Source organism: Myotis myotis, unplaced genomic scaffold (assembly GCF_014108235.1).
Source record: "Myotis myotis isolate mMyoMyo1 unplaced genomic scaffold, mMyoMyo1.p scaffold_m19_p_1, whole genome shotgun sequence".
NCBI lineage: Eukaryota > Metazoa > Chordata > Mammalia > Chiroptera > Vespertilionidae > Myotis > Myotis myotis.
This window is the reverse complement of record NW_023416313.1, coordinates 120,599,570-120,626,976: the sequence shown is the minus strand read 5'-3', so window position 1 is coordinate 120,626,976 and position 27,407 is coordinate 120,599,570. Positions and strand designations below refer to the sequence as shown.

Below are 27,407 nucleotides of genomic sequence, written 5' to 3'. Positions count from 1 at the left end.
GCCGCCTGCTGAAAGCAGGTATCTGGGGTTTATTTACCTTATATAATTGAAACTTTGTAGCCTTGAGAGGAGCTTAGAGCCAGCCAGGGCAGACGGGAGGTAAGCCTCCTGCTCGCTCCAGCTCCGTGGCCACGGCCCACTGAAAGCAGGTATCTGGGGTTTATTTATCTTCTATAATTAAAACTTTGTTGCTTTGAGTGTAGCTTAGACCAGCTGCGGCAGGCGGGGAACCTTGGCTTCCTCCATCACTGGAGCAAGCAAGCTCCTGCTTGCTCCAGCTCCGTGACTGTCGGCTGCCATCTTTGTTGGGAGTTAATTTGCATATCTTGCTGATTAGCCAATGGGAGGTGTAGTGAAGGTATGGTCAATTACCATGTTTGTCTGTTATTAGGTAAGACTAGAGGCCCGGTGCACAAAAATTTGTGCACTCGGGCGGGGGTGGCACTCTCTCAGCCTGGCCTGTGCCCTCTCACAGTCTGGGAGCCCTCGGGGGATGACCATCTGCTGGCTGAGGCCTGCTCCCCAGGGGATTGGGCCTAAGCTGGGAATCAGACATTCCTCTGGCAGCCTGGCAGCCGTCGGGGGATGTCCACTTGCCAGTGAGGAGCAGACCTAAGCTGCATTCGGACATCCTTAGCCCTGCTGAGGAGGCAGGAGAGGCTCCCACCACCACCGCTGTACTGGCAGCCATCAGCCTGGCTTGTGGCCTAGCAGAGCTCTTTCATGTGGGAGCTCACTGACCACCAGAGGGCAGCTCCTGCATTGAGCGTCTGCCCCCTGGTGGTCAGTGTGTGTCATAGTGACCAGACATTCCCAGTCGTTCTGCTGTTAGGGTAAGTTTGCATATTACCCTTTTACTATATAGGATAGAGGCCTGGTGCACGGGTGTGGGCTAGCTGGTTTGCCCTGAAGGATGTCCCGGATCAGGGTGGGGGTCCTGCTTGGGTGCCTGGCCAGCCTGGATGAGGAGCTGAGGGCTTTTTTCAGGCTGCCGGAAGCCCCTTTAGGGTGGGGGTCACACTGGGGTGTCTGACCAGTCTGGATGGGGGGCTGAGGGCTGTTTTCAGGCTGCCTGCACCCCCTTCAGGTGGGGGTCCCCACTGGGGTGCCTGGCCGGCCTGGATGAGGGGCTGAGGGCTGTTTTCAGGTTGCCTGCACCCCCTTCATGGTGCGGGTCCCCACTTGGGTGCCTGGCCAGCCTGGATGAGGGGCTGAGGGCTGTTTTCAGGCTGCCCGCACCCCCTTCAGGGTGGGGGTCCCCACTGGGGTGCCTGGCCAGTTTGGATGAGGGGCTGAGGGCTGTTTTCAGGCAGGCCAAGCCTGCAACTAAAACTCCCAGTCTCTCCTTTTTTTCTTTTTCTTTTTTTATTCTGGGATATATTTACCTTCTGTAATTGAAAGACTGTTGCAGCTCCATCTCCGAGGCCAGTTGGCTGAAAACAGGTATCTGGGGTTTGTTTAGCTTCTATAATTGCAACATTGTTGCATCAGGAGCTCAGAGCTGGGCCCATGGCAGGCCGTGAACCTTGGCTTTCTCCATCGCCGGGGCAACCAAGCCTCATGTTTGCTTCAGCTGCGTGGCTGCCGGACGCCATCTTGGTTGGCAGTTAATTTGCATATCCTGTTGATTAGCCAAGGGGAAGCATAGTGGAGTATGGTTAGTTACCATGTTTGTCTATTTTTAGATAGGACTAGAGGCCCGGTGCACAAAAATCTGTGCACTTTTTGGGGGTGGGGGTGTGGGTCCCTCGGCCTGGCCTGTGCCTTCTCACAGTGTGGGAGCCCTCGAGGGATGACCATCTGATGGCTGAGGCCTTTTCCCCAGGGAATTGGGCCTAAGCTGGCAATCAGACATACCTCTGGCAGCCCAGCAGCCTTCAGGGTATGTCCACTTGCCAGCGGGAGCAGTCCTAAGCTGTAGTCGGACATCCTTAGCGCTGCTGAGGAGGCAGGAGAGGCTCCCACCACCACCGCTGTAGTGGCAGCCATCAGCCTGGCTTGTGGCTGAGCAGAGCTCCTCCATGTGGGAGCTCACTGACCACCAGAGGGCAGCTTCTGCATTGAACTTCTGCCCCCTGGTGGTCAGTGTGTGTCATAGTCACCAGTCATTCCCAGTCTTTCTGCTGTTAGGGTCAATTTGCATATTACCCTTTTATTATATAGGACTAGAAGCCTGGTGCACAAAAATTTGTGCACTCAGGGGGGAGGGGTCCCTCAGCCCGGCCTGTGCCCTCTCGCAGTCTGGGACCCCTTGGGACATAACGACCTGCTGGCTTAGGCCTGCTCCCGGGTGGCAGAGGGCAGGCCCAATCCCTAGGTGCAGCCCCTCGTCAGGCTCAGAGCAGGGCCGATTGGGGAGTTGGGGCGTCGCCCCCTGTCATGCACAGAGCAGGGCGGATCGGAAGGTTGCGATGCCACCCTCAGTCACGCTCAGGGTAGGGCCGATTGGGGGGTTGGGGCACCGCCCCCTGTCACACTCAAGGCAGAGTCGATGGGGAGGTTGTGGCGCCACCCCCTGTCACGCACAGAGCAGGGCCCATCAGGGGGTTGAGGAGCTCCCCCCTTTCACTCACAGAGTAGGGCCAATAGGGGAGTTGGCACACTGCCCCCTGTCACACACAGTGCAGGGCGGATCAGTGGGTTGGGGCGCCGCCCTCTATCACCCACAGAGCAGGGCCGATCAGGGGGTTGGGCGCCGCCACTGTCACACCCAGGGCAGGGCCGATGGGGAGGTTATGGCTCTACCCCATCACACACAGAGCAGGGCCCGTGTGGCGGGGGGGTTGGGGCGCCACCCTCTAACACCCACAGAGCAGGGCCGATCAGGGGGTTGGGGCGCCTTCACCTGTCACACACAGAGCGGCAGGGCAATCAGGGGGTTTGGGCGCTGCCCCCTGTCACACTGATCCCGGTGCCGGGAGGCCTCTCAGCTCCGCTGATCCCAGTGCTGGGAGGCATATTACCCTTTTACTATATAGAATAGAGGCCTGGTGCACGGGTTGGGGCTGGCTGGTTTTCCCTGAATGGTGTCCTGGATCAGGGTGGGGGTCCCCACTGGGGTGCCTGGCCAGCCTGGATGAAGGGATGATGGCTGTTTGCAGCTGGTCACACACCCTTCAGGGTGGGGGTCCCCACTGGCTTGCCTGGCCAGTCTGGGTGAGGGGCTGAGGGCTGTTTTCAGGCTGGGACTGAAGCTCCCAACTGCTCCTTTTTTTCTTTCTTTTTTTTTTTTATTCTGAGCCAGCTTTACGTCTGAGGCTCCAGCTCTTAGGCCTGCGCTCCTGAAAGCAGGTATCTGGTTTGTTTCGGTTCTCGAAACTCTATATCAACTCCAGCTCTGAGATCCCAGCTGGCTGAAAGCTGGTTTCTGGGCGTCTATATTTGTTACAATGTTTGAAATTGCAGGCTCAGAGGCCTGCAGCGGCCAGCGGGGAACGTTGGAGTCCTCCGTCACTGAAGCAAGCAAGCCTCATGTTAGTTTCAAGCTGCCTGGGTGCCGTCCGCCATCTTGGCTGACAGTTAATTTGCATATTGCCCTGATTAGCCAATGGGAAGGGTAGCGGTCGTACCCAATTACCATGTTTCTCTTTTATTAGTGTAGATAGAGGCCTGGTGCATGGGTGGGGGCCCACTGGTTTGCCCTGAAGGGTGTCCCGGATCAGGGTGGGGGTGCTGCTGGGGTGCCTCGCCAGACTGGGTGAGGGGCTGATGGCTTTTTTCAGGCTCCCCGCACCCCCTTTAGACTGGGTGTCCCCACTGGGGTGCCTGGCCAGCCTGGATGAGGAGCTGAGGGCTGTTTTCTGGCTGCCCGCTCCCCCTTCATGGTGGGGGTCCACACTGGGGTGCCTGGCCGGCCTGGATGAGGGGCTGAGGGCTGTTTTCAGGCTGCCCGCACCCCCTTCAGGGTGGGGGTCCCCACTGGGGTGCTTGGCCAGCCTGGATGAGGGGTGAGGCCTGTTTTCAGGTGGGCCAAGCCTGCAACTGAAGCTTCCAGTCTCTCCTTTTTTTTTTTTTTATTCTGGGATTTATTAACCTTCTGTAATTGAAACACTGTTGCGGCTCCAGCACTGAGGCCGGCTGGCTGAAGGCAGGTATCTGGGGTTTGTTTAGCTTCTATAATTGCAACATTGTTTCTTAGTGTGCAGTTCAGGGCCGGGCTGCCGCAGGCGTGGAACCTTGTCTTCCTCCATCGCCGAGGCAACCAAGCCTCATGCTCACTTCAGCTGCCTGGTTGCCGGCCGCCATCTTGGTTGGCAGTTAATTTGCATATGCCCCCTGATTAGCCAATGGGAAGTGTAGCGGAGGTATGGTTAATTACCATGTTTGTCAATTATTAGATAGGATAATACTCTCCAGGTACATCCACACTGTCACAAAGGTAAGAGTTTTTGGTTTTTTTTTTTACAGCCCCGTAGGATTACATTGTATAAAGGTACCACATCTTTTTTTATCAAATCATCTATTGATGAGCACTTAAACTGTTTCTAGGTTTCGGCTATTGTAAATAACTTGGGGGGATCAAACCTGCAACCCAAGTATGTGCCCTTAACTGGAAATTGAACCCACCACCCTTCTAACTACTGAGGAAAACCAGCCATTGCCTTTGCCCATTTGTTATTTGGATTGTATGTCTTCCTGGTGTTGAGTTGCATAAGTTCTTTATATATTTTGGAAAATAACCTCTTATCAGATTGGTGAATATGTTCTCCCATACAGTGGGTTCTCATTTTGTTGATGGTTTCTTTTGCTGTGCAGAAGGTTTTTAGTTTGATGTAGTTCCAAATGTTTATTTTTTCCCTTTGTTTCTCTTACCCTAGGAAATATATCAGGAAAAATGTTGCTACAAGAGATGTCTGAGATTTTACTGTCTGTGTTTTCTTCTAGGATTTTTATGGTTTAATGACTTAGAATTAAGTCTTTTATCCATTTGGAGCTAATATCTGCATATGGTGGCCTAGTTTCATTTTTTGCACGTACTTGTCCAATTTTCCCAATACCATTTATTAGAGAGACTGTCTTTACTCCATTGTATGTTCTTGCCTCCATTGTCAAAAATTAATTGACAATAAAGACATGGGTTGATATTCGGGCACTCTGTTCTCTTCCATTAACCCATCTTCCTGTTCTTGTGCCAGTACCAGGCTGCTATGGTTACAATGGCCTTGTAGTATAGTTCAGTGGTCACCAACCTTGCGGACCTCATGGACCAGTAGTGTGGTCCATGGACCACCGGTTGGCAACTGCTGGTATAGTTTGATATCAGGTATTATGATACCTCCAACTTTGTTCTTTTTTCTTAAAGATTGCTGAGTCTATTTGGGATCTTTTCCAGTTCCATACAAGTTTTACATATTTTATTAAATTTTGTTTTATTTTAATAATAAATGGGTTTGTTTTCTTAGTTTCTCTTTCTGAGGGTTTATTACTGGTGCATAAACATGCCACTTATTTCTGTATATTAATTTTGTATCCTACTACTTTGCCAGATTCATTTATTAGATCTATTACTGTTTTGGTGGAGTCTTTATAGTTTTCTTTGTACAGTATCATGTCATTTGTAAATAATGACAGTTTTACTTCTTCCTTTCCAATTTGGATGCCTTTTTTTTTCATTTTGTCTGATCACTATGGCTGGGACTTCCAGTAATGTGTTGAAAAAGAGTGGTGAAAACAGGCATCCTTGTCTTGTTCCTGATCTTAAGGGAAACACTTTTATTTTTGCCCATTGAGTATGATGTTGGCTTTAGGTTTTTCATATGTGACCTTTATTATGTTGAGGTATGAGCCTTCTATTTCCACATTGCTGTGAGTGTTTATCATAAGCTAGCGGCCTGATGCACGAAATTCATGCAAGGGCCTTGGCCCTGGCTCCTACCTGCCGCTGCTGCCGCAGCTGCATCCAGGGGCCTCTGCCTCCTCTGCCTGGGCCCCCGCCCGCTGCAGCTTTGTCCAGAAGGAAGGATGCCCAGTCTAATTAGCATATTACCCTTTTATTATTATAGATTATTATTATAGACTAGAGGCCCGGTGCACAAAAATTTGTGCACTCGGGGGGGAGGGGGAGGTCCCTCAGCCCAGCCTGTGCCCTCTCGCAGTCTGGGCACCCTTGGGACATAACGACCTGCTGGCTTAGGCCTGCTCCCGGGTGGCAGAGGGCAGGCCTAATCCCTAGGTGCAGCCCCTGGTCGGGCTCAAAGCAGGGCCGATTGGGGAGTTGGGGCGCCACCCCCTGTTATGCACAGAGCAGGGCGGATCGGAAGGTTGCGATGCCACCCTCAGTCACGCTCAGGGTAGGGCCGATTGGGGGGTTGGGGCTCCGTCCCCTGTCACACTCAAGGCAGGGTCAATGGGGAGGTTGCGGCGCCACCCCCTGTCACGCACAGCAGGGCCAATCAGGGGGTTGGGGCGCTGCCTCCTGTCACTCACAGAGCAGGGCCCATCAGGGGGGTTGGGGCTCCGTACCCTGTCACGCACAGAGCAGGGATGATCAGGGGGTTGAGGAGCTCCCCCGTCACTCACAGAGTAGGGCCGATAGGGGAGTTGGGGCACCGCCCCCTGTCACACACAGAGCAGGGTCGATCAGGGGGTTGGGGCACTGCCCTCTATCACCCACAGAGCAGGGCCGATCAGGGGGTTGGGGCGCCGCCACTGTCACACTCAGCACAGGGACAATGAAGAGGTTATGGCTCTACCCCATCACACACAGAGCAGGGCCTGTGGGGGGGGGGGCGGGTTGGGGCGCTGCCCTCTATCACCCACAGAGCAGGGCTGATCAGGGGGTTGGGGCACCGCCACTGTCACACTCAGGGCAGGGCTGATGGGGAGGTTATGGCTCTACCCCATCACACACAGAGCAGCGCCCGTGGGGTGGGGGAGTTGGGGCGCCACATCCTGTCACACACAGAGCCGCAGGGCGATCAGGGGGTTGGGGAACTCCCCCCTATCAGGCACAGAACAGGGCTGATCAGGGGGTTGGGGCGCCTTCCCGTCAGGAACAGAGCAGGGCTGATAGGGAGGTTGTGGCCCCGCCCCCATCACACACAGAGCTGCAGGGCGATCAGTGGGTTTGGGCGCTGCCCCCTGTCACGCTGATCCCGGTCCTGGGAGGCATATTACCCTTTTACTATATAGAATAGAGGCCTGGTGCATGGGTGGGGGCTGGCTGGTTTGCCCAGGAGGGTGTCCTGGATTAGGGTGGGGGTCCCCACTGGGGTGCCTGGCCAGTCTGGGTGAGGGGCTGAGGGCTGTTTTCAGGCTGGGACTGAAGCTCCCAACTGCTCCTTTTTTTTTTTTTTTTTTTTATTCTGAGCCAGCTTTAGCTCTGAGGCACCAGCTCTTAGGCCTCCGCTCCTGAAAGCAGATATCTGGTTTGATTGTGTTCTAAAATCAACTCTGTATCAACTCCAGGTCTGAGATCCGGGCTAGCTGAAAGCTGGTTTCTGGCGTTTTGTTTAGCTTCTATTTTTGTTACTGTTTCAAACTGCCAGCTCAGAGGCCTGCAGCTGAAGGCGGGGAATGTTGGAGTCCTCCGTCACTGAAGCAAGCAAGCCTCATGTTAGTTTCAAGCTACCTGGCTGCCGGCCGCCATCTTGGCTGTCAGTTAATTTGCATATCTCGCTGATTTGCCAATGGGAAGGGTAGCGGTCTTATGCCAATTACCATGTTTCTCTTTTATTAGTGTAGATGGGTGCTGGATTTTTTCTAATGCTTTTTCTGAATCTATTGATAACATCATGTGATTTTTATCCAGTTTGTTTATGTGATGTAGCACATTTATTGATTTGCGAATATTATACCAACCTTGCATCCCAGGAATAAATCCCACTTGGTCAATCATGTATGATCTTTTTAATGTATTGTTGGATCTGATTTGCTATTATTTTGTTGAGCAATTTACTATGTATGTTCATCAGGGATTTTGGTGTATAATTTTCTTCCCTTGTTGTGTCTTTACCTGGTTTTGGAATTAGGATAGTGCTGACCTCATAAAAAGAATCAGAAAGTCTTCCCTCCTCTTGAATTTTTTGGAATAGTTTGAGGAGAGTGTTAGTTCTTCTTTGAATATTTGGTAAAATTTGCCTGTGAAGCAAACTAGTCCAGGACTTTTGTTTATTGGGAGTTTTTTGATTACTGATTGAATTTCATTAGTTTTTATTGGTCTATTCAGGCTTTCTGATTCTTCCTACTTTAGTTTTGGAAAATTGTATGTTTCTAGGAATTGGTTCTTTTCACCCAGGTTTCCAATTTGTTGGCATATAGTTATTTCTATTTTTTTCTTGCAGTCTTTTGTATTTCTGTGATGTCAGTTGTTATTTTGCCTTTTTCATTTCTGATTTTGTGTCCTTTTTCTTTGTTTCTTAATGTGTCTGGCTAAAGGCTCACCAATCTTAATTGTCTTTTTAAAGAACCAGTTCTTCGTTTTATCGATCTTTTGAAATTTTTTTTTTAGTCTCTATGTTATTTACTTCTGCTCTGATTTTTATTATTTCTTCCCTTCTCCTTACTCCGGGCTTTTCTTGTTGTTCTCTTTCTAATTCTGTTAGTTTTATGATTAGTTTATTAGAGATTTTTCTTGTTTCTTGAGATAGGCCTGTAGTGATACGAACTTCCCTTTGAGGATTGCTTTTGTTGTGTCCCATAGATTTTGTGTTGTGTGTTCATTTTCATTTTTTCCAGGTAATTCTTGATTTTTTTAACACATTGTTTGTGGGCAGTTTTTATCGCGCACTAACAGGTGGCGCGGGCCATTTTTGCTAATTTTTTGCGCAAATGGCAACGTTCAGTAAAATTATGATAACTTTAGTTTACGTATTTATACATTACCCGCATTCTACCGCTAGTCTATAAAAAAGGTATTAATACGTGTCCTGCGCTGTACTCCTACAGTCAATGTAAAACGTATAAATATGTTTCCCGCATACAATGTGTTAATTGATTTCTTTGGTAATCCATTTGTGGTTTAATAACATGCTATTTAGCCTCCGTGTGTTTGAATGTTTTTCAGGTTGTTTTTGTTTTTTTTATTGTAGTTGATTTCTAGTTTCATGCTATTGTGTTCCCAGAATATGCTTGATATGATTTCAATCTTTTTGCATTTGTTAAGACTTGTATTGAATCCTAACGAGGTATACCTTTGAGAATGTTCCATGTGCACTTGGGAAGAATATATATATTTTGCTGCATTGGGGTGAAATGTCCTGTAAATATCAATTAAATCCATCTGTTCCAGTGTGTCATTCCCGGTTGCTTTTTCCTTGTTGATTTTTAGTCTGGAAGATATATCCAGTAATGTTAATGGGGTGTTAAAGTCTCCTATTATGACTGTATTGCTGTTGATCTCTTGCTTAAAGTGCATCAAGAATAAAGTGCACCCAATATAGCTTTTATATTGGGTGCATATATGTTTACCAGTGTTACATTTTCTTGTTAGATTGATCTCTTTAGTATTATGTAGTGTCCTTCTTTGGCTGGTGTAGTGTCCTTTGGCTGATGTTATGGCCTTTGTTTTCAAGTCTATTTTGTCAGATATAAGTATTGCTACCCCAACTTTATTTCATTTCCATGGAACATTTTTTCCCCCATCTTTTCACTTGCAGTCTATGTGAATCTTTTGTTCGGAGGTGGATCTTTTGTAGATAGCATATATATGTGTCATGTTGTCTTATCTATTTAACTACCCCATGTCTTTTGATTGAATCATTTAATCCATTTACATTTAAGATTATTATTTATGGGTACTTATTTATTGCTATTTGTATTCTTTATGTCTATGTTTCTCTCTATTTCTTTTTCTTACAACAGTCTCTTTAATATTTTTTGCATTGCTGGTTTGGTGATAATGAACTCCTTTAGTATTTTTTTAATCTGGGAAGCTTTTTCTCTCACCTTTGATTTTGAATGATAGCCTTGATGGATAGAGTAGTCTTGGTTTCAGATTTTTGCTTTTCATTACTTTTAATCCTTCATTCCATTCTGGCCTATACTGTTTTCTGTTGAAAAATCAGCTGACAGCCTTATGGGAACTTCCTTGAGGGTAACTATCTCTCTCTCCCTCTCTCTTTCTTGCTGTCTTTAAGATTGTTTGTCTTTTATATTTGCTGTTTTAATTATGATGTGTCTTGGTGTAGGTCTCTTTGGGCTCATCTTGATTGGGACTCTCTTTGCTTCCTGAACTTGTGTGAAATTTTCCATCACCAGGTCAGGCAAATAATTCTGTCATTATTTGTTCAAACAGGTTCTCTATTCCTTGCTCTCCTTCTAGAACTCCTATGATGCAGATGTTGTTGCATTTCACATTGTCCAAAAGTTCCCTTAAACTTTCCTCATTCATTTCTCTTTCTGCTGCTCTGATTGTGTGATTTATTTTTTTTTTACCTTGTGTTCTAATTCGCTGATTTGATTCTCTCCAATCTACTGTTGTTTCCTTCCAGTGTATTCTTTATTTCAGTTGTTATTCTTCATTTCCAACTTGTTATTTTTCATGATTTCTGTTTCCTTTTTTATGCTGTTGACTATCCTTATAACATTACTTTGAACTCTGTTTCTGATAAATTGGTTTCCTCCATTTCATGTAGCTCCTTTTCTAGAGATTCCTCTGGTTCTTTCATTTGGGCCTATTTCTTTTCCTCTGGGCCTATTTCTTTGTCTCCCCACTTGACTGTCTGTTTATGTTTGCTTCTGTGTATTAGATAGAACTGCTGTGACTCCCAGTCTCAGTGGTGTGGCTTTTTGTAGTGGTGCCCTTTGTTACTCAGTGGTGATGTCTCCTTGATCTCCTGAACTGGGTGCTCTAGCAATGTCCTTTGTATGGGTTGTGTGAGCCCTCCTGTTGTGTAATTGTTTCTTGGTTGCTGTTGTCACAATTGTGGGTTGGCTCAAGCCTCAAGCTTGCTTACTGTGAGGCTCAACCCTGACCATGTTGTGCAAACTGGTATACATATTCTAACAGCACAAAACAAGAAACAAAACTGAAAACCATGCAAAAAACAAACCAGCAACAACCAAAACAACTGAAACAAAAAAACAAGACACAAACAAAAAAACAATAATAAAAGACAAGAGATGAAAAAATAAAAAAGGGAATATGAAAAGACAGAAGGATAAAGAAAAGAATAGAAAATAAGGAATAGCAAAAGAAAAATGGAGAGGATAAGAAAAGGAAAGAGAGAAATAAGAGATATAAAAAAAGAACAGAACAATGAAATGAAAAAGAAAAATAGAAGATTAAAGGTTTTCTCACTTTAAGAACATATGGAGAAGATGCTACTATTATGTAATATTAGATATGAGTGTGGTTGATACACGGAACAGATGGGACTAAGTTATAATAGGAAAAACAACTGGAGAGAGAACCAAGATGACCTCATAGGTAAACATGGTACTCATTTGCTCCCACAACCACATCAAAAGTACAACTAAAATACAACCATTGTTCAGAAGATCTGGAAATATGGCTGAACGGAAGTCCTACAACCAGAGAATTAAAGAAAAGCACATTGATACTATTAGGAGAGGCGGAGGCTCAGAAAAGGCTGGGCTGACACCCACATCAAGCTTTTTTTTAATTGGGAGGGATATCCCAGCTGCGGAGGCCTCCCATGAGGAGCAAGGGGTTCCAGCCCCAAACAGACCCCTCAGCCCAGGGTTCCAGTACTGTGAAAGTTCAAAATAATTGTTATAAGGTTGCTTAATGATAGCTTCAAGGGACTTAGTGAGAATTTCAAGGATCTGAGTGAGAATTTCAAGAACCTCAGGGAAAACATCAAAGACATGAAAAAGGACCAGTCAGAAATTAAGCATACACTAACTGAAATGACGAATAATTTACAGGGAATCAACAGTAGAGAAGAAGATGCCGACAATCAAATCAGCGATTTGCAATATGAGGAAGGATAAAACATCCAATCAGAACAAAAAGGAAAAAGAATTCAAAAATATGAAGACATTGTATGTCAATAAATACATATTTATGAACAATTAAATCTAAAAATGAAAAGAACAAGAAATCTAATGAACAAAATAAAGTGATGAATAAAATAGAACTAGAGGCATGGGAACATGGAATAGACTGACAAATCTCAGAAGAAGCAGGGTGGTGGGAAGAGACTTACCATAGATCTTATATGCATACTGACAAATCTCAGAAGAAGCAGGGTGGTGGGAAGAGACTTACCATAGATCTTATATGCATATATGCATTACCTGTGGACACAGACAATATGGTGGTGAAGGCCTGGGTGGGACGGGAACTGGGTGGAGGAGGGCAATGCGGGTGGGGGAATGGGGACATCTGTAATAGTCTAAACAATAAAGATTAAGATGAAAAAGAGAAGATTAAAAAAGAAATAAGTAGTGTTCACCTCAGCATATTTTTATGCCCTCTGCGATCACCCTTTGGATATGCTGTTTGTAAAATAAAGCTTATTGGATCCTGCTCCAATGTTGGCTGGAGCTAGTCATTTAGTGTACCAGTTTGGTCCTTTCTGAAGATTCTTTGATACAAGCATTATCAGAGACTGACCCTGCCTGGCCCTTGGAAACCTGTGTGAAGTTCTGCATGGAAGAGCTCCTCCTAGTCCAGAGGGTGGGGCCTTTGAAGCCCAGAGGTCTGTCTTGTGTCTTGCACTTCGAATGTCCCTGCTCTAGGCTGCTCTCCCTTCTTTCTCGGAATTGTACTTAGCAGGAGTATTAGGGACCTGCCAGGGGCGATTCAGAAAATCTCCCGTTGTGGGTGGTGCAGTTAACCTGTAGAGGGAGGGCGGGCATTTCCTCTGCTTCCTGGGGCTGCTGCACCAGCTGAATTTGCTGGGGATCTGAAACCTTCCCTGTAATGCAGCCACAGAGCCTGGCACACACACTTGTCTGACTCCCAGACAGAAGCCTGCCCAGGAGACACAGTCATAAAAACCACCTTGTGTGGCTTCCTGGCACCCCCTAACCAAGCAGGATGGTATTAAGAAATTAGCCCTGCTTGGCAGTCCAATCTCTCCAGATATAGCAGGGTGGGGCTGAAACTCCTAGCTCCATCCGGTCTCCAAAGGGGCCAAATGTCCAACTACCCCCGCAGGGTCAAACCATCAAACCGAGCAGGGTGGGCCCAAATTTCCAGCCCAGTGCCCTTCCCCTTTGCCTTGAAATACAGCAGGATGGGGAGACCCCACCTCCCAGGGACGAGCTTCACTGCTGCAACATTCCTCCAGCTACCCAGCCGTACCTGCATAAAGGGGCTCACCCTCTCCATGTCTCCTCTTATCTTCCTCTGTGCTGTTTATAAAATTTCATATCAGCTACATTTCAGCTGGTTTTTCAAGCTGATTGCTCTGCAGTTTAGCTGCAAGTCCAGTCCAGGTCTGGGAGCTCCTCACTCACCAACTGTTCATTATTATTATTTAGATGGTACCTTCATGAAGTCATTAGTTTCCTGTTAGATTTCTTTTCCTGTGACATTAAAGAGATTAGGCTAGACTTGGAACCTTTCTCACCATTCAAAAGGAGACTGTAAACTTTACCATAACAGAAAGATAATGGAGTGCTTGCCTAATAAAACCTTCCCCCAGCTGGCTGAAGTTAGGTATGCTCTGTCCAAAACCAGACTGACTGCTCTCTCAGTCATTTATTTCTTCACACAAATGGGATGTCAATGCAGAATTTTTGTATATGAAAACCATTCAACAAAGAAGGGATTAAGGGTTCCTTATGGAGCAGGGAGCTGCCAGGTGAGAGAGAAATTAGTTCACTTGGCCTGCCTTGGCTCTCTATTCATGCTATCATTTTGGCTTATGGAGAATTGCTGTCCTGAGAGTATCTTTTTCATTTCTGTACTACTTTAACTCAAAGACATGAGAGTTTACTCTTAACTATCCAGAGAAAGCAGCCAAACTACATCTTTTTAAATTTTAGTTCATAAGGTTTTTAGAGGTTCTTTGTTTTAAAAAGAGTTTGGAAAAAATAAAGATGTCTCTGTGTGTTTGCACCTTTTGTAATCAGTAGCTCTATTTCTCAACAATTCCTTGCAATAATTAAAGGAATAAGAACCGCTGTTCCCTGAGTGACTTGAAGCCAAGAAGAAACATTAAAATAAAAAAATTAAAATATGAGATATGGTTTTCTTTGTACATTCTTTCAGAAATACTGAAATTGAAAAGAATGCTTTGTGGCCTTCCTTTGTTTGGGGTCATGCTTTTGTTCCTGGGCAGTATTGAGCTTGGGCATTATAAGAGGACCGACCTTTTTGTACTCCTTTTATCTGGCATTTAGCAGCAGCCGCTTCCTGTGCCCTTTTGGGGATCTCGTCCATCAGAGTGTTTGGTACCCTTCCTGTTGTCACCTCTCTGCATTTCTCCAGTTTGCTTTCTTACTGTCCTTTACACCTGTCTCAGGATGTGTCTCTTTCTAATTTCCTGTCATTCACTCTGTGAGTCTCCCCCATGTTTATCAGGCCCTACAGGGAATACTTTTGCAGTTTGCTATTGAAGAATCCACAAGAACCCAAAGCTTCTACAGCAGTGATATTCATACTTTCCTTCCTTTTCTTACATACCGTGGAAAAGAATTTTGAAGAAGTATGATCTCCCTCATACACTTTTATGCTATCTGTAAAATTTTTTTATCCTATTGAAGGATATAATTCCTGGCATATTGTAAACATTGATACTTTAAAATAAAACTACCCTTCTTACAACTTATGAAATTGAAGCAGTAATAAAAAAAAACTCTGAACAAACAAAAGTCCTGGACTGGATAGCTTCACAGGTGACTTTTACCAAACATTCACAAAAGAACTAACACCTATTCTTCTCAAACTATTCCAAAAAATTCAAGAGGAAGGAACACTTCCAAGCAATTTCTATGAGTCCAGCATTATCCTAATCCCAAAACCAGATAAAGACACTACAAAGGAAGAAAATTGCAGGGCAATATTCCTGATGAACATAGATGCTAAAATGCTCAACAAAATATTATTAAATCAAATCTAGCAATATATTAAAAAAATCATACACCATGACCAAGTGAGATTTATTCTGGGGATACCCAGCTGGCACAATATTCACACATCAATACATGTGATTCATCATATAAACAAATTGAAAGACAAAAATTACATGATCATATTAATAGATGCAGAAAAGCCATTTGACAGAATCTAAACACCCATCTACAGTAATAAAAGACAAACATGCAAATCGACTGTACCTTCGCTATACCTTAAGCCACGCCCACCAGCCAATCAGAGCGACTATATGCAAATCAACCCAACCAAGATGGCGGCCAGCAGCCATGGAGCTGGAGCAAGCAGGAGGCTTGGTTCCCCCAATGATGGAGGAAGCCAAGCTTCCCGCATGCCGCGGCCGCTCTGAGCTCCACTCAAAGCAACAAAGTTTCAATTACAGAAGGTAAATAAACCCCAGATACCTGCTTTCAGCCAGCCGTGCCATGGAGCTGGAGCGAGTAGGAGGCTGGGTTGCCCCTAGCAATGGAGGAAGCCAAGCTTCCCTCCCGCCCGCCCTGGACGGCTCTGAGTTCCTTTCAAGGCTACAAAGTTTCAGTTATAGAAGGTAATAAATAAATCCCAGATTAAAAAAAAAAGAAAAGAAAAAAAGGAGACGCTGGGAGCTTCTGTCGCCGGGGGGGCTTGGCCAGCCTGAAAACGGCCTTCAGCCCCTCACCCAGACTGGCCAGGCACCCCAGTGGGACCCCCACCCTGATCCGGGACACCCTTCAGGGCAAACCAGCCAGCCCCCACCTGTGTACCAGGCCTCTATCCTATATAATAAAAGGGTAATATGCAAACTGACCCTAACAGCAGAACGACTTGGAATTACTGGTCACTATGACACACACTGACCACCAGGGGCCAGAAGCTCAATGCAGGAGCTGCCCGTGGTGGTCAGTGTGCTCCCACAGGGGGAGCTCTGCTCAGCCACAAGCCAGGCTGAGGGCTGCCAGCAGAGTGGTGGTGGTGGGAGCCTCTCCCGTCTCCTCAGCAGCGCTAAGGATGTCCGACTGCAGCTTAGGCCTGCTCCCCACTGGCAAGTGGACTCCCCCGAGGGCTGCTGGGCTGCCAGAGGGATGTCTGACATCCAGCTTAGGCCCTATCCCCTGGGGAGCAGGCCTAAGCCAGCAGGTGGTCATCCCCCTAGGGGTCCCAGACTGCGAGAGGGCACAGGCAGGGCTGAGGGACCCCCCAAGTGCACAAATTTTTGTGCGCCGGGCCTCTAGTTTTTGATAAAAAAACTAACAAACTCTCCGCAAAGTGGGAATAGAAGGATCATATGTCAACATAATAAAGGGAAGCATATAAGAAAAACCTATAGCCAATATCATACTCAATGGGCAAAAACTAAAATCATTTTTCAAAGGACAGGAACAAGACAGAGATGTCTACATTCACTGCTCTTACTCAACATAGCATAGTACTGGAAGTCCTAGCCACAGCGATCAGACAAGAAGAAAAAATAAATAGCATCCAAATTGGAAAGGAAGAAGTAAAACTGTCATTATTCACAGATGACATGATATTGTACATAGAAAGCCCTAAAGACTCCACAAAAAAACTGCTAAATTTAATAAATGAATTCAGCAACATAGCATGATACAAAATTAACACCCAGAAATAAATGTCTTTTTGTGTGTGTCTTGTTATTCCTCACCTGAGGATATTTTCTTTCCCATTGATTTTTCGAGAGAGTGCAAGGGAGTGGGGGAGACAGAGAGAAACATCGCTATGAGAGAGACACATCATTTGGTTGCCTCCTGCACACTCCCCGATGGGAGCCAAGGATGAGCCTGCAACCAAGGTACATGCCCTTGACCTGAATTGAACCTGGGACCCTTCAGTCTGAGGGCCAGTGCTCTATCCACTGAGCCAAGCCAGCTAGGGCAATAGCATTTTTATACACCAATAATTAACTCTCAGAAAAACTAAGAAAACAATCCCATTTACCATTGCAACAAAGAAATTAAGATACCTAGGAATAAACTTAACTAAGAAGATAAAAGACCTGTACTCAGAATACAACAGGGTGTTGAAAAAAAGAGATAGAGGAAGATATAAACAAGTGGAAGAATATACCGTATTCCTGAATTGGTAGAATTAACATCATTAAAATGTCCACACTACCCAAAGCAGTCTATAGATTCAGTGCAATTCCCCATTAAAATACCAATGGCATATTTCACAGATCTAGAACAAATATTCCAAAAATTTATATGGAACTCCAAAAGATCTCGAATAGCCTCAGCAATCTTGAGAACAAAGAACAAAGTTGAAGGTATCACAATACCTGATATCAAACTATACTACAAGGCCATTGTAACCATAGCAGCCTGGTACTGGCACAAGAACAGGAAGATGGGTCAATGGAAGAGAACAGAGTGCCCGAATATCAACCCATGTCTTTATTGTCAATTAATTTTTGACAATGGAGGCAAGAACATACAATGGAGTAAAGACAGTCTCTCCAATAAATGGTATTGGGAAAATTGGACAAGTACGTGCAAAAAATGAAACTAGACCACCAACTGACACCATACACAGGTACTAGCTCCAAATGGATAAAAGACTTAATTGTAAGTCATGAAACCATAAAAATCATAGAAGAAAACACAGGCAGTAAAATCTCAGACATCTTATAACAGCATTTTTGCTGATATACTGCCTAGGGTAAGAGAAACAAAGGAAATAAGTAAACAATTGGAACTGCATCAAACTGCACAGCAACAGAAACCATCAACAAAATGAGAAGGGAACCCACTGTATGGGAGAACATATTCACCAATCTGATAAGGGGTTATTTTCCAAAATATGTAAAGAGCTCATACAACTCAAAGCCAGCATGACAAACAATCCAATTAAAAAATGGCACAGGACCTGAATAGACACCTCCAAAGAGGACCTACAGATGGCCAATAGACATAAAAGGATGCTCTACATCACTAAACATAAAAATAAAATGAAAGAATTAAAACCACAACGAGCTATCACCTCACACCTGCCAGAATTTACCATCAGTAAATCAGCAAGTGCTGGTGAGGATGTGGGGATAAGGAAGGAACCGTTATGCATTGTTGGTTTAATGCAAATGGCGCAACCACTGTGGAAAACAGTATGGAGTTTCCTCAAAAAACTGAAAATGGAGCTGCCTTTTGATCCAACAATCCCACTTTTGGGAATATATCCTAAGAATCCCAAAACAGCAATGAGAAAGAATATATGCACCCCTATGTTCATAGCAACACAATTTGCAATAGCCAAGATCTGGAAGCAGCCCAAGCGCTCATCAGTAGCTAAGTGGTTAAAAAAGATGTGGTACATTTACACAGTGTAATACTACACAGCTGTAAAGGGCAACTTCTACCTTTTGTCATAGCATGGATAGACCTGGAGATTATTATGCTAAGTAAAGTAAGTCAGAGAAAGACAAATACAATATGACCTCATTTATATGTGGGTTCTAATGAACAAAATAAACTGATAAACAAAATAGAACCAGAGACATCAGGCTGATAGCTGTCAGATGGGAGGGGCTGGATGAACTGGATGAAAGAAGGTGAATAGACTAGCCAAAGAACATATATGAATAATCCAGACCCCAACAGCAGTGAGGTGATTGCCAGTGGGAAGAGGATTTGGGAGCTGGTGGAGGTGAGTAAAGGGGGGGGGCGGGGGAAGACATGTAATAGTGTCAACAATAAAAATAAAGTTAACAATAAAACTACCCATCTTTTAAAAAATGTTGCAAATAAAATCAATATCAGTGATTTGATAATTTACCATCAATCTATATATATAAAGTCTAAGCAACTGTTACGACGGAACAATCAGTCAACAAGTCGCTATGATGCACACTGACTACCAGGGGCCAGACGCTCAATGTTGGAGCTGCCCCTGGTGGTCAGTGCACTCCCACAGCCAACCTCCCACGCGGGACAACCTCCCTCCTCTTGGCCAGTCGGACCTCCCCCCAACTAAGGGTCCGGGCTCGGAGAATATGTGCCTGGGAAGCCAGTAGGAGGAGAGCGACCCTGATGCTGATTGAGACAGAGTAGCAGCTCAGAGGGGCAGCAGGGGCAAGGCATCAGCCTAACTGCAACAATGTAAAGTAAGCACCACCGCCATCTTACTTCTGCCACTGCACTGTGCCGACCACTCGCCCTTCTGCCCCCATCAGCCACTTCTCAGTCACCCCGCACCTTTCGGGGCTCCCAACCACTGATTGGCTAGTGCTCCTATGGCGGTGTGCCACCATTGGCTGAAGTCAGCTACCTATCATGCTTGGGAGCAGAGCCCTGGGAAAATGTTCAGCTGAGGTAGGAGAGACAACCTGTCTGTCAGCAACTCCTCCCCAAGGAGAGTGAGGCAGCCCGAGAGTGGGCAGTGAAGTAGAGCTGTATTTCCACCTCAGAATGTAGCTGCTGTTCACGCCATTTTGGGGCACTCTGTGTATGGTCTTTACTTGCTGCTACCTCAGCACATCTACACAACTAGATCGGGGCCTGCCGGCGAACCTCCCACTGTATATCCACCCCCACCCTCCCCATGCATGAATTCATGCACCAGGCCTCTAGTCAATGTATGCACACTTTTCTTTTTTTAAAATTTCAAATGACCTTTATTAAATTTTCTTTATTGATTAAGGTATTACATATGTGTCCTTATCTCCCCATGGTCCCCTCCATCCCCCTACTCATGCCCTCACCCCTCTGGTATCTGTGTCCATTGGTTATGCTTATATGCATGCATACAAGTCCTTTGGCTGACCTCTCCCGCTTACCCCCACCCTTCCCTACCTTCCCTCTGAGGTTTGAGCATCTAATTGATGCTTCTCTGTCTCTGGATCTGTTTTTGTTCATCAGTTTATGTTGTTCATTATATTCCACAATTGAGTGAGATCATGTGATAATTATCTTTCTCTGACTGACTTATTTCACTTAGCATAATGCTCTCCAGGCCCATTCATGGTGTTGAAAATGTTAAGAGTTCCTTCCTTTTTATAGCAACATAATATTCCATTGTGTAGATGTACCACAGTTTTTTAATCCACCCATTTGCTGATGGGCATTTAGGCTGTTTCCAAATCTTAGGTATGGTAGATTGTACTGCTGTGAACATAGGTGTGCATATATCCTTTCTGATTGGTGTTTCTAGTTGCTTGGGATATATTGCTAGAAGTGGGATCACTGCGCCAAATGGGAGTTCCTTATTTAGTTTTTTGAGCAAACTCCATATTGTTCTCCACAGTGGCTGCACCAGTCTGCATTCCCACCAGCAGTGCTCAAGGATTCCTTTTTCTCTGCATCCTCTCCAGCACTTGTCATTTGTTGATTTGTTGATGATAGCTATCTGACAGGTATGAGATGGTACCTCATTGTTGTTTTGATTTGCATCTCTCAGATGATTAGTGACTTTGAGTATGTTTTCATATGTCTCTTGGCCTTCTGTGTGTCTTCTTTTGAAGAGTATCTATTTAGGTCCTTTGCCCATTTTTTGATTGGGTTGTTTATCTTCCTTTGGTTAAGTTGTATGAGTTCCCTATAAATGTTGGAGATTAAACCCTTATCGGAGATAACATTGGCAAATATGTTCTCTCAAATAAGTAGGCTTTCTTGTTGTTTTGTTGATGGTTTCTATTGCTGTGCAGAAGTTTTTTATTTTGATGTAGTCCCATCTGTTTATTTTCTCACTGGTTTCCATTGCCCTAGGAACTGTATTGGTGAAGATACTGCTTCGGCATGTCTGAGATTTTGCTGCCTCTGGATTCATCTAAGATTTTTATGGTTTCCTATCTTACATTTAAGTCCTTTATCCATTTTGAGTTTATTTTTGGTATGGTGTAAGTTGGTAGTCTAGTTTCATTTTTTTGCATATATCTGTCCAGTTTTCCCAAAACCATTTATTGAAGAGACTGCCTTGAATCCATTGTATGCTATTGCCTCCTTTGTCAAATATTAATTGAGTATAATGGTTTGGGTCAATTTCTGAGTTTTCTATCCTATGTCATTGGTCTATATTTGCCAGTACCAAGCAGTTTTGAGAACAGGGGCTTGGTAATGCAGCTTGATATATGATATTGAGATCCCTCCTACTTTGTTCTTCTTTCTTAGGATTGCTACAGCTATTTGGGGTCTTTTTTTATTCCAGATGAATTTTTGGAGAGTTCATTCTAGGTCTGTGAAATATGCTGTTGGTATTTTAATGGGGAGTACATTGAATCTATTGATTGCTTTCGGTAGTGTGGACATTTTAATGATGTTGATTCTACCAATCCATGAACACGGTATGTTCTTCCATCTGTTTATGTCTTCTTCTATCTCTTTTTTCAGTGTCCTGTAGTTTTCTGAGTACAAGTCTTTTATCTCCTTAGTTAAGTTTATTCCTAGGTATCTTAATTTTTCAGGTGCAAGGGTAAATGGGATTGTTTTTTTAATTTCTCTTTCTGTAAGTTCACTATTGGTGTATAAAAATGCCATAGATTTCTTGGCGTTAATTTTGTATCCCGCTACATTGCCAAATTCATTTATAGAGTCTAATAATCTTTTGATGGAGTTGGACATTGCATAATTAATTTTTCATCTTGAACTTGTATTTCCATGCCATTTTCTCCAAAGAATTTTATCATGATGTAATAATATATTTTGATTTCTTGATATCCTTAGTCACACTGTCATACTTCTATGAAAATACAGATCAACTCTTTTTATTTTTCATGTCTTTAAATGTTAAAAATAAGTGCTAGACTGAGGTATCATTATTATCATTAACTCTCAATTGATCAAAACAACACAGACAAAACTTGAACGAATAATTAAATGGAATCATGAAATGAATTTTAGAAAAACATTTCATACTTAGATGCTTCTATGGATGAATATTACATATTACTTGAATGAGGCACTGGTCATCATCAGATTCTTTGTTTTTGTACATATAAGTGCTGAGGAACTTTGTTTCTATCCAGAAATAGAAGGAAACAGAAGAATATTACTATTTTGGTATAGTAATATCACTGAATTCTTTCTTTTCCATCTGATTTACATGTCAAAAAATCTCAGTGGATTTGTCATCTAAAGTAATTCTTAAAACCAGGTATTTCCATCTTTTTCTCCTTCAGTTGTGTTGACAGTAACAAATTTGGATCCATTTGATTTCTAAAGAGTTTCTCATCCAGTTATAGCAGCTTCTCACTTTTGCAGGTTCTAGGAAATAAACCAAAAAGACTCTACCAGACACACAAATAATGTTTAATTACATCTGCTACTTTTTTCATTTGGTGGCACCTGATTTAACTTATTCACAGAGGAGCTGTGATTCATTTCAGAACACCTTCCCTGATTGCTGTGACCCAGTTGCAGTCTGCATACCCCTCTGTGGAAGTCATGGTCTTCATCGTACTGTCAGATTCATTGCATGTCTTTCCTGCATTTACATCTTTATGTCATGTACAGTGACTAACCATAGAAGGAACTCAAATAGTATATGTTGAATGAAGGATCCCCACCTATGCTTTTCTTCTGAACTAAGATTTTTAGCTTTTCTTTTGATTTAAATATGTTTTTGTCAAAATGTTGCATGTCCTTAATCGGACCTTGTTAGCAAAACTAGGCATCATTGTCAAACTAGTCAATCAAATCAGACTTATTTTTGTCAGATAAGGTGTAATTTCATCTTTTTCAATTCATGTAACATGTTAACACACATACCTGTGAACACCATTCTGGTAAGTGGCCACCAGTCTTCTGTGCTTTCTGGCTTTGCCTGTGCTCTCCATGCTCTGTTCCCCTGCTTCTCCCTTGGAATCTGTGTCTTTGAAGAGAGTCTAATCATAGGAGTCATAGCCCTAATGGAATTTGTCACCACTGTGTGACAACTGCAGATGCAGAGCCACAAGTCATCCCCAACCCTCCAGTAGGACTGTCCCCAGGACAGGGCAGACTCCAGGCTGTGTTGGAATAAAGAGAGCTGCCTCACCCTAGTGAAGTGATGGCGAACCTTTTGAGCTCGGCCTGTCAGCATTTTGAAAAACCCTAACTTAACTCTGGTGCCGTGTCACATATAGAAATTTTTTGATATTTGCAACCATAGTAAAACAAAGACTTATATTTTTGATATTTATTTTATATATTTAAATGCCATTTAACAAGGAAAAATTTTAAAAAATGAGTTCGCGTGTCACCTCTGACACGCGTGTCATAGGTTCGCCATTACTGCCCTAGTGTCTGCTTGTGCCCTTATCTGGTGCCCTGGATGAGCTCTTTGTGGGCAAATTTCCAGGGTGGGTTGGCATGCGTTTTCTGTGAAATGGGAGAAAGGTCCTTGTTAAGGAGGAGGCAGGCAGGGAACTCCTGCTCACAACTCGGCCATCGTCACAACTTCCTTGAACATCTGCTTTCAAGACCTTTGCTGTAGTCCAGACCTTTGATCTGATCGAAGAATAGAGTTATTCTTTGATCAGATCATTTCAGAAAAGAATTAAGCGAGTATTGTCTTACCTTATCTTTTCTCTCTAGTCTGGGGGGTAGATGCTCAAGAAGTATCAGAGGTGGAATAGTGACAGGTCAGTGCATAAATATGGGTTGACTAACGATGCTATCCTGTGGTCAGTCCTAGCTGCAGGAGATCATCCTTTGTCTCCAGTTTGCAATCAGGGCTCTGAGACTGGGCTTAGGCCCTTGTCTGCCCTTAGTTAGGTTTATAGTCAGGTAATCTCCTGTGTTATACAGTGGGGCCTTGATTTAGGAGTGTCCCGACTAACGAGTTTTTTGAGATACCGGCTGTCTCTCGGCAGATTTTTTGCATTGAGTTGACAGAGTAATTTGAGATAATGAGCTCCTTAACGATCTCGGTCTTGGGAATGAATTAAACTCCTAAGTCAAGGCCCCACTGTAATTTCCTGTAAATTGACAATAATCATACCTATGATATCAGAAGGGTGTTGACCCGAGGCAATAGGATCATCTTGTGCACACAATACGTGCTCAGTGTCTGCTCTTTTTACCTGTGAGATAGGTACTTGGGTCACCCAGACCTTTGACAAGGGGATGTCACCCCCATTTTGGCACTATAAGCATGTGTTCCCCAGCATATTTCCCTCTGCCTGGTACACACCCCACCTAGCAATCCCACAAGACCCCTCAGTATTGTTACGTCCAAATCAAAAGTCACCATCTTTCCTTTCCTGCCTGCCTCCTCTCCTCATCACCTATTTTGTGAAGGATAAACCCTCTGTCAATCTGGGTCCCCAGCTAGCAACCTAGGAATCGTGTGGTAAGTGTCTCCTAAATGCCTAGTATTCCTTCCTCCTTCAGCACCTCTCCCTCCCTTGATCTATGACCGCAGCCCTTTCCCAGCCTTTCCGCCTCCATTTCCTCTCTCACCTTTCCTACATGTGGCTGCAAAAATGAGCATTCTGAAAAGCAGGTCCATTTGGACCCCTCCCTGCTCAAACAGCCCTTCATCGGTTCTTGGACACCCACAGGGAACTGACACATGCAGCCTTTTTTCTTCTGCCTTTTCTGCCTTTCCTGCCAGTCCTTTACCTCTTACTGTGCGTTCTCCAGTACTGTGCTGCTCTGATCCCTCTGCTTTGTGACACTGCAGCTGACTTGGCATCCTCTGTCCACAATACCATGCCAGCCCAAAGTCAGTCTCTTTAGGGGGTGTTTCCTGACTTCCCCACTTTTTGTCCATTCCCATAGACATGTTTTCTCAACTATAACATCTCAAGTCAGGACAAGTGATGGCTTGTTTATAGTTCATTGGCAGCACTTTTATTCTTTTTTAAATGGTAAATAGAATGAAAGTATACCATAAGATCATGGCATTAAATGTGATGTAATTTGTATATTCCTCTTAAGTGGAGGTGATTTTTTATGATTTGTAAATAAAGGGATAGTCAGTTTTATTTATTTGCTAAATTCCATGTTGCTTTAGTATAGGGACTGTCTTCCTCTATTTTCATTCTCCATATCAAGCTCAGAGGCTACTACATAGAAGAACCTTGAAAGAGGATTGAATGAATGAAATAATGAGAGAATGAAGGCAGGGAGTCATGATCCATCCTCGGCAGACATGCCATGGCACTGTTACAGTCTCCCTGCCTAAGTGTTCTTCTGTTTTATGCTACAACATCACTTTCTTCCACCTTCCTTAAATTCATTTTTAAAAGACATCCATTATTTGGAAGTAGGAGAATGTAAGATTTTTATGCCCAGGCTGTCCCTCTTCCAGGTCTGAACTTGACATGACCATACTACCCTCAGGACTGCATTCCTATCTCTCCATTCATCTCTTAAGATGCACGAGGTGGGGGTGGATGCAGGGACCCTGTAAGTTAAATAGATTAAGGAGGCCTTGGGTGGAGGCACTTTGTGGCCTGCATTTCTTGGCAGCATCATTCTGCTTCAGTGTCTGATCTCTTGGGCCTTCCAATCTGGAGAAAACTGCTTGAACAGTACAAAATCAGCTAAAATCAAATTAGACCCAGAATGTCAGTTTTTCTCAATACCCCTTTTACTGTATCCTCTCTCTGGATCTATGCTTCTCAAATTCATTTGTTAGAAAATTGCTTAGTAAGCAGAGACCCAGAGCAAAAGCTCTGGGTGGTTATTCACTCTAGCTGGGGTGGAGTTTGATGTCCACTCCACCATAGCTGTGTTCTACTGTTAGCACCCTCTGTCCTGTTAGATGGTAGTGATAAACTCTTATTTTCAATAATTGACTTTTCAACTCTCCTTTTTGAACTATGAGGACCTTCCGTCCCCGTCACTTAGCACTGGCTAACACTTTCTGTGCTTTCCACAGCTTCTTATGTTTATGGCCTACCTTCATGGTGGATGTTTTTGGTCAGCTGCCCCACAACATCTGGGGAGACAGCCGAATTTCATTGATAAACTGAACCATTCACCATGTAAGAACAGTTAACACTTTGGAATGATTTCTTGAAGTTAGAGATGATTTAAAGCACAGCCTTCTGGAATCAACCTGCTGGAGCTGCAAGCTTAGATCTATTAATGTCTGTATGACCGTGTGCATCTGATCCAGATGGTCTTCCTGAACCGTAGGTTTTTCATCGTTAAAAAGGAGTTAATGCCTCCTCCTAAGATTGTAAGGAAGGCCGACTGTGTCATCTCTCGAAGCTCTAAACACAGTGCCTTTGGTAAGTGCAATCAGTAAGAGTAACTGGAGTGTAGATTCTCATTTGCTCAGTTGGATTGACTTCTTCCCTGACTTGGATCTCTGGGAACTCGTTTCATGCAGATTCCAGGCACCAGTGCCACTGCTCTTAGAGGAAGGGTGGCACAAAGGAATGACGCTGAGGAGCCCAGCACACGGTCTCCTGTCTTTTCCTTCTCGTCACTCCCTGTTTGGGCCTACATGGACAGCTTCCTCATTTTCAAATGGAAGAGGTTGGATTACATTTTAGGACCTCTTTAGTCCTGACATCCTAATGGTGGCTGAAACTTGTCATTGGAAAGCCTGTTTTAGAACTGGAATGGGAAGCCAAGGTAATTTTTTAAATGAGATTAAATCTCTCTGTAAAAGAGATTAGCTGAAATTGCATTTAGATAGTTAACAAATCCTCAATAATTAGACATTAGGTTTTTTCAGAAAGTTGTATTTTTAAGAATGAGAGTGTCCTAGGCAACCTAAGTGAAGTTGGTTTATTCCTCACTGCAAACACTGCCCTTTACTCCTCTCCTCACTCCCTAAATTATGTGAAAAAGACTTTAATGCCAACAGTAGTGTTTTTGCTGATTTTAGATGGCTTATTTTTAAAACCTCTAGTACATTTCTGTTTAAGTCATTAATGGACTGTTGCATTAGCTAAGTAAAAATTCTCTTAACAAACCATTGTAGGTGGGATTAAAGGAGACAGCTATTATTCTTCTAGGAAAGAGATTTATGATCCGTATAAATTTATTGTCTCTTTTTCCAGGAAAGCAAAATGACCATTAGCGCTCTCAATTATGTAGGAATGCTGAGAAGACCAGAGATTTTTATTTATTGGCATGTTGTTAGTAACCGAACATATTTAGGTTTAAAAATGATTAAAGCCAATATCATAAATGAATTGACATATTACTTATCCTATATAATAAAAGACTGATATGCAAATCTACAGAATGGTGGAATGACCAGTTGCTGTAATGCTCACTGACCACCCGAGGCAGACACACAATGCAGGAGCTGCCCCCTGGTGGTCAGTGCACTCCATAGGGGGAGCGTCACTCAGCCAGAAGCTGGGCTTCTGGCTGGCAAGTGCAGTGGCGGTGGGAGCCTCTCCTGCCTCACGGCAGCGCTAAGGATATCTGACTGACAGTTTAGGCCAGTGATGGTGAACCTATGACACACGTGTCAGAGGTGACACACGAACTCATTTTTTTGTTGTTGATTTTTCTTTTTTAAATGG

The 27,407-nt window shown here is 44.1% G+C and overlaps 1 protein-coding gene across 8 annotated transcripts in view; it reads left to right on the top strand.

Moving 5' to 3' along the window:
• CCNY (cyclin Y) overlaps nt 1-27,407 on the top strand; it is a 194,170-nt gene that overhangs the window by 78,039 nt on the left and 88,724 nt on the right. The window contains exons 1-2 of one of the 8 annotated variants that reach the window (XM_036350149.1): nt 26,061-26,153; nt 26,255-26,502. The exons of 5 other annotated variants lie outside the window; for them this stretch is intronic. In XM_036350149.1, the coding sequence (XP_036206042.1) occupies nt 26,445-26,502 (58 nt within the window). In that variant the 5' untranslated portion in view covers nt 26,061-26,153; nt 26,255-26,444. Of the gene's footprint in view, nt 1-21,222; nt 21,276-26,058; nt 26,154-26,254; nt 26,503-27,407 lie in introns of those variants that run through there. 2 more of the 8 variants (XM_036350169.1, XM_036350122.1) reach the window with 2 other exon arrangements.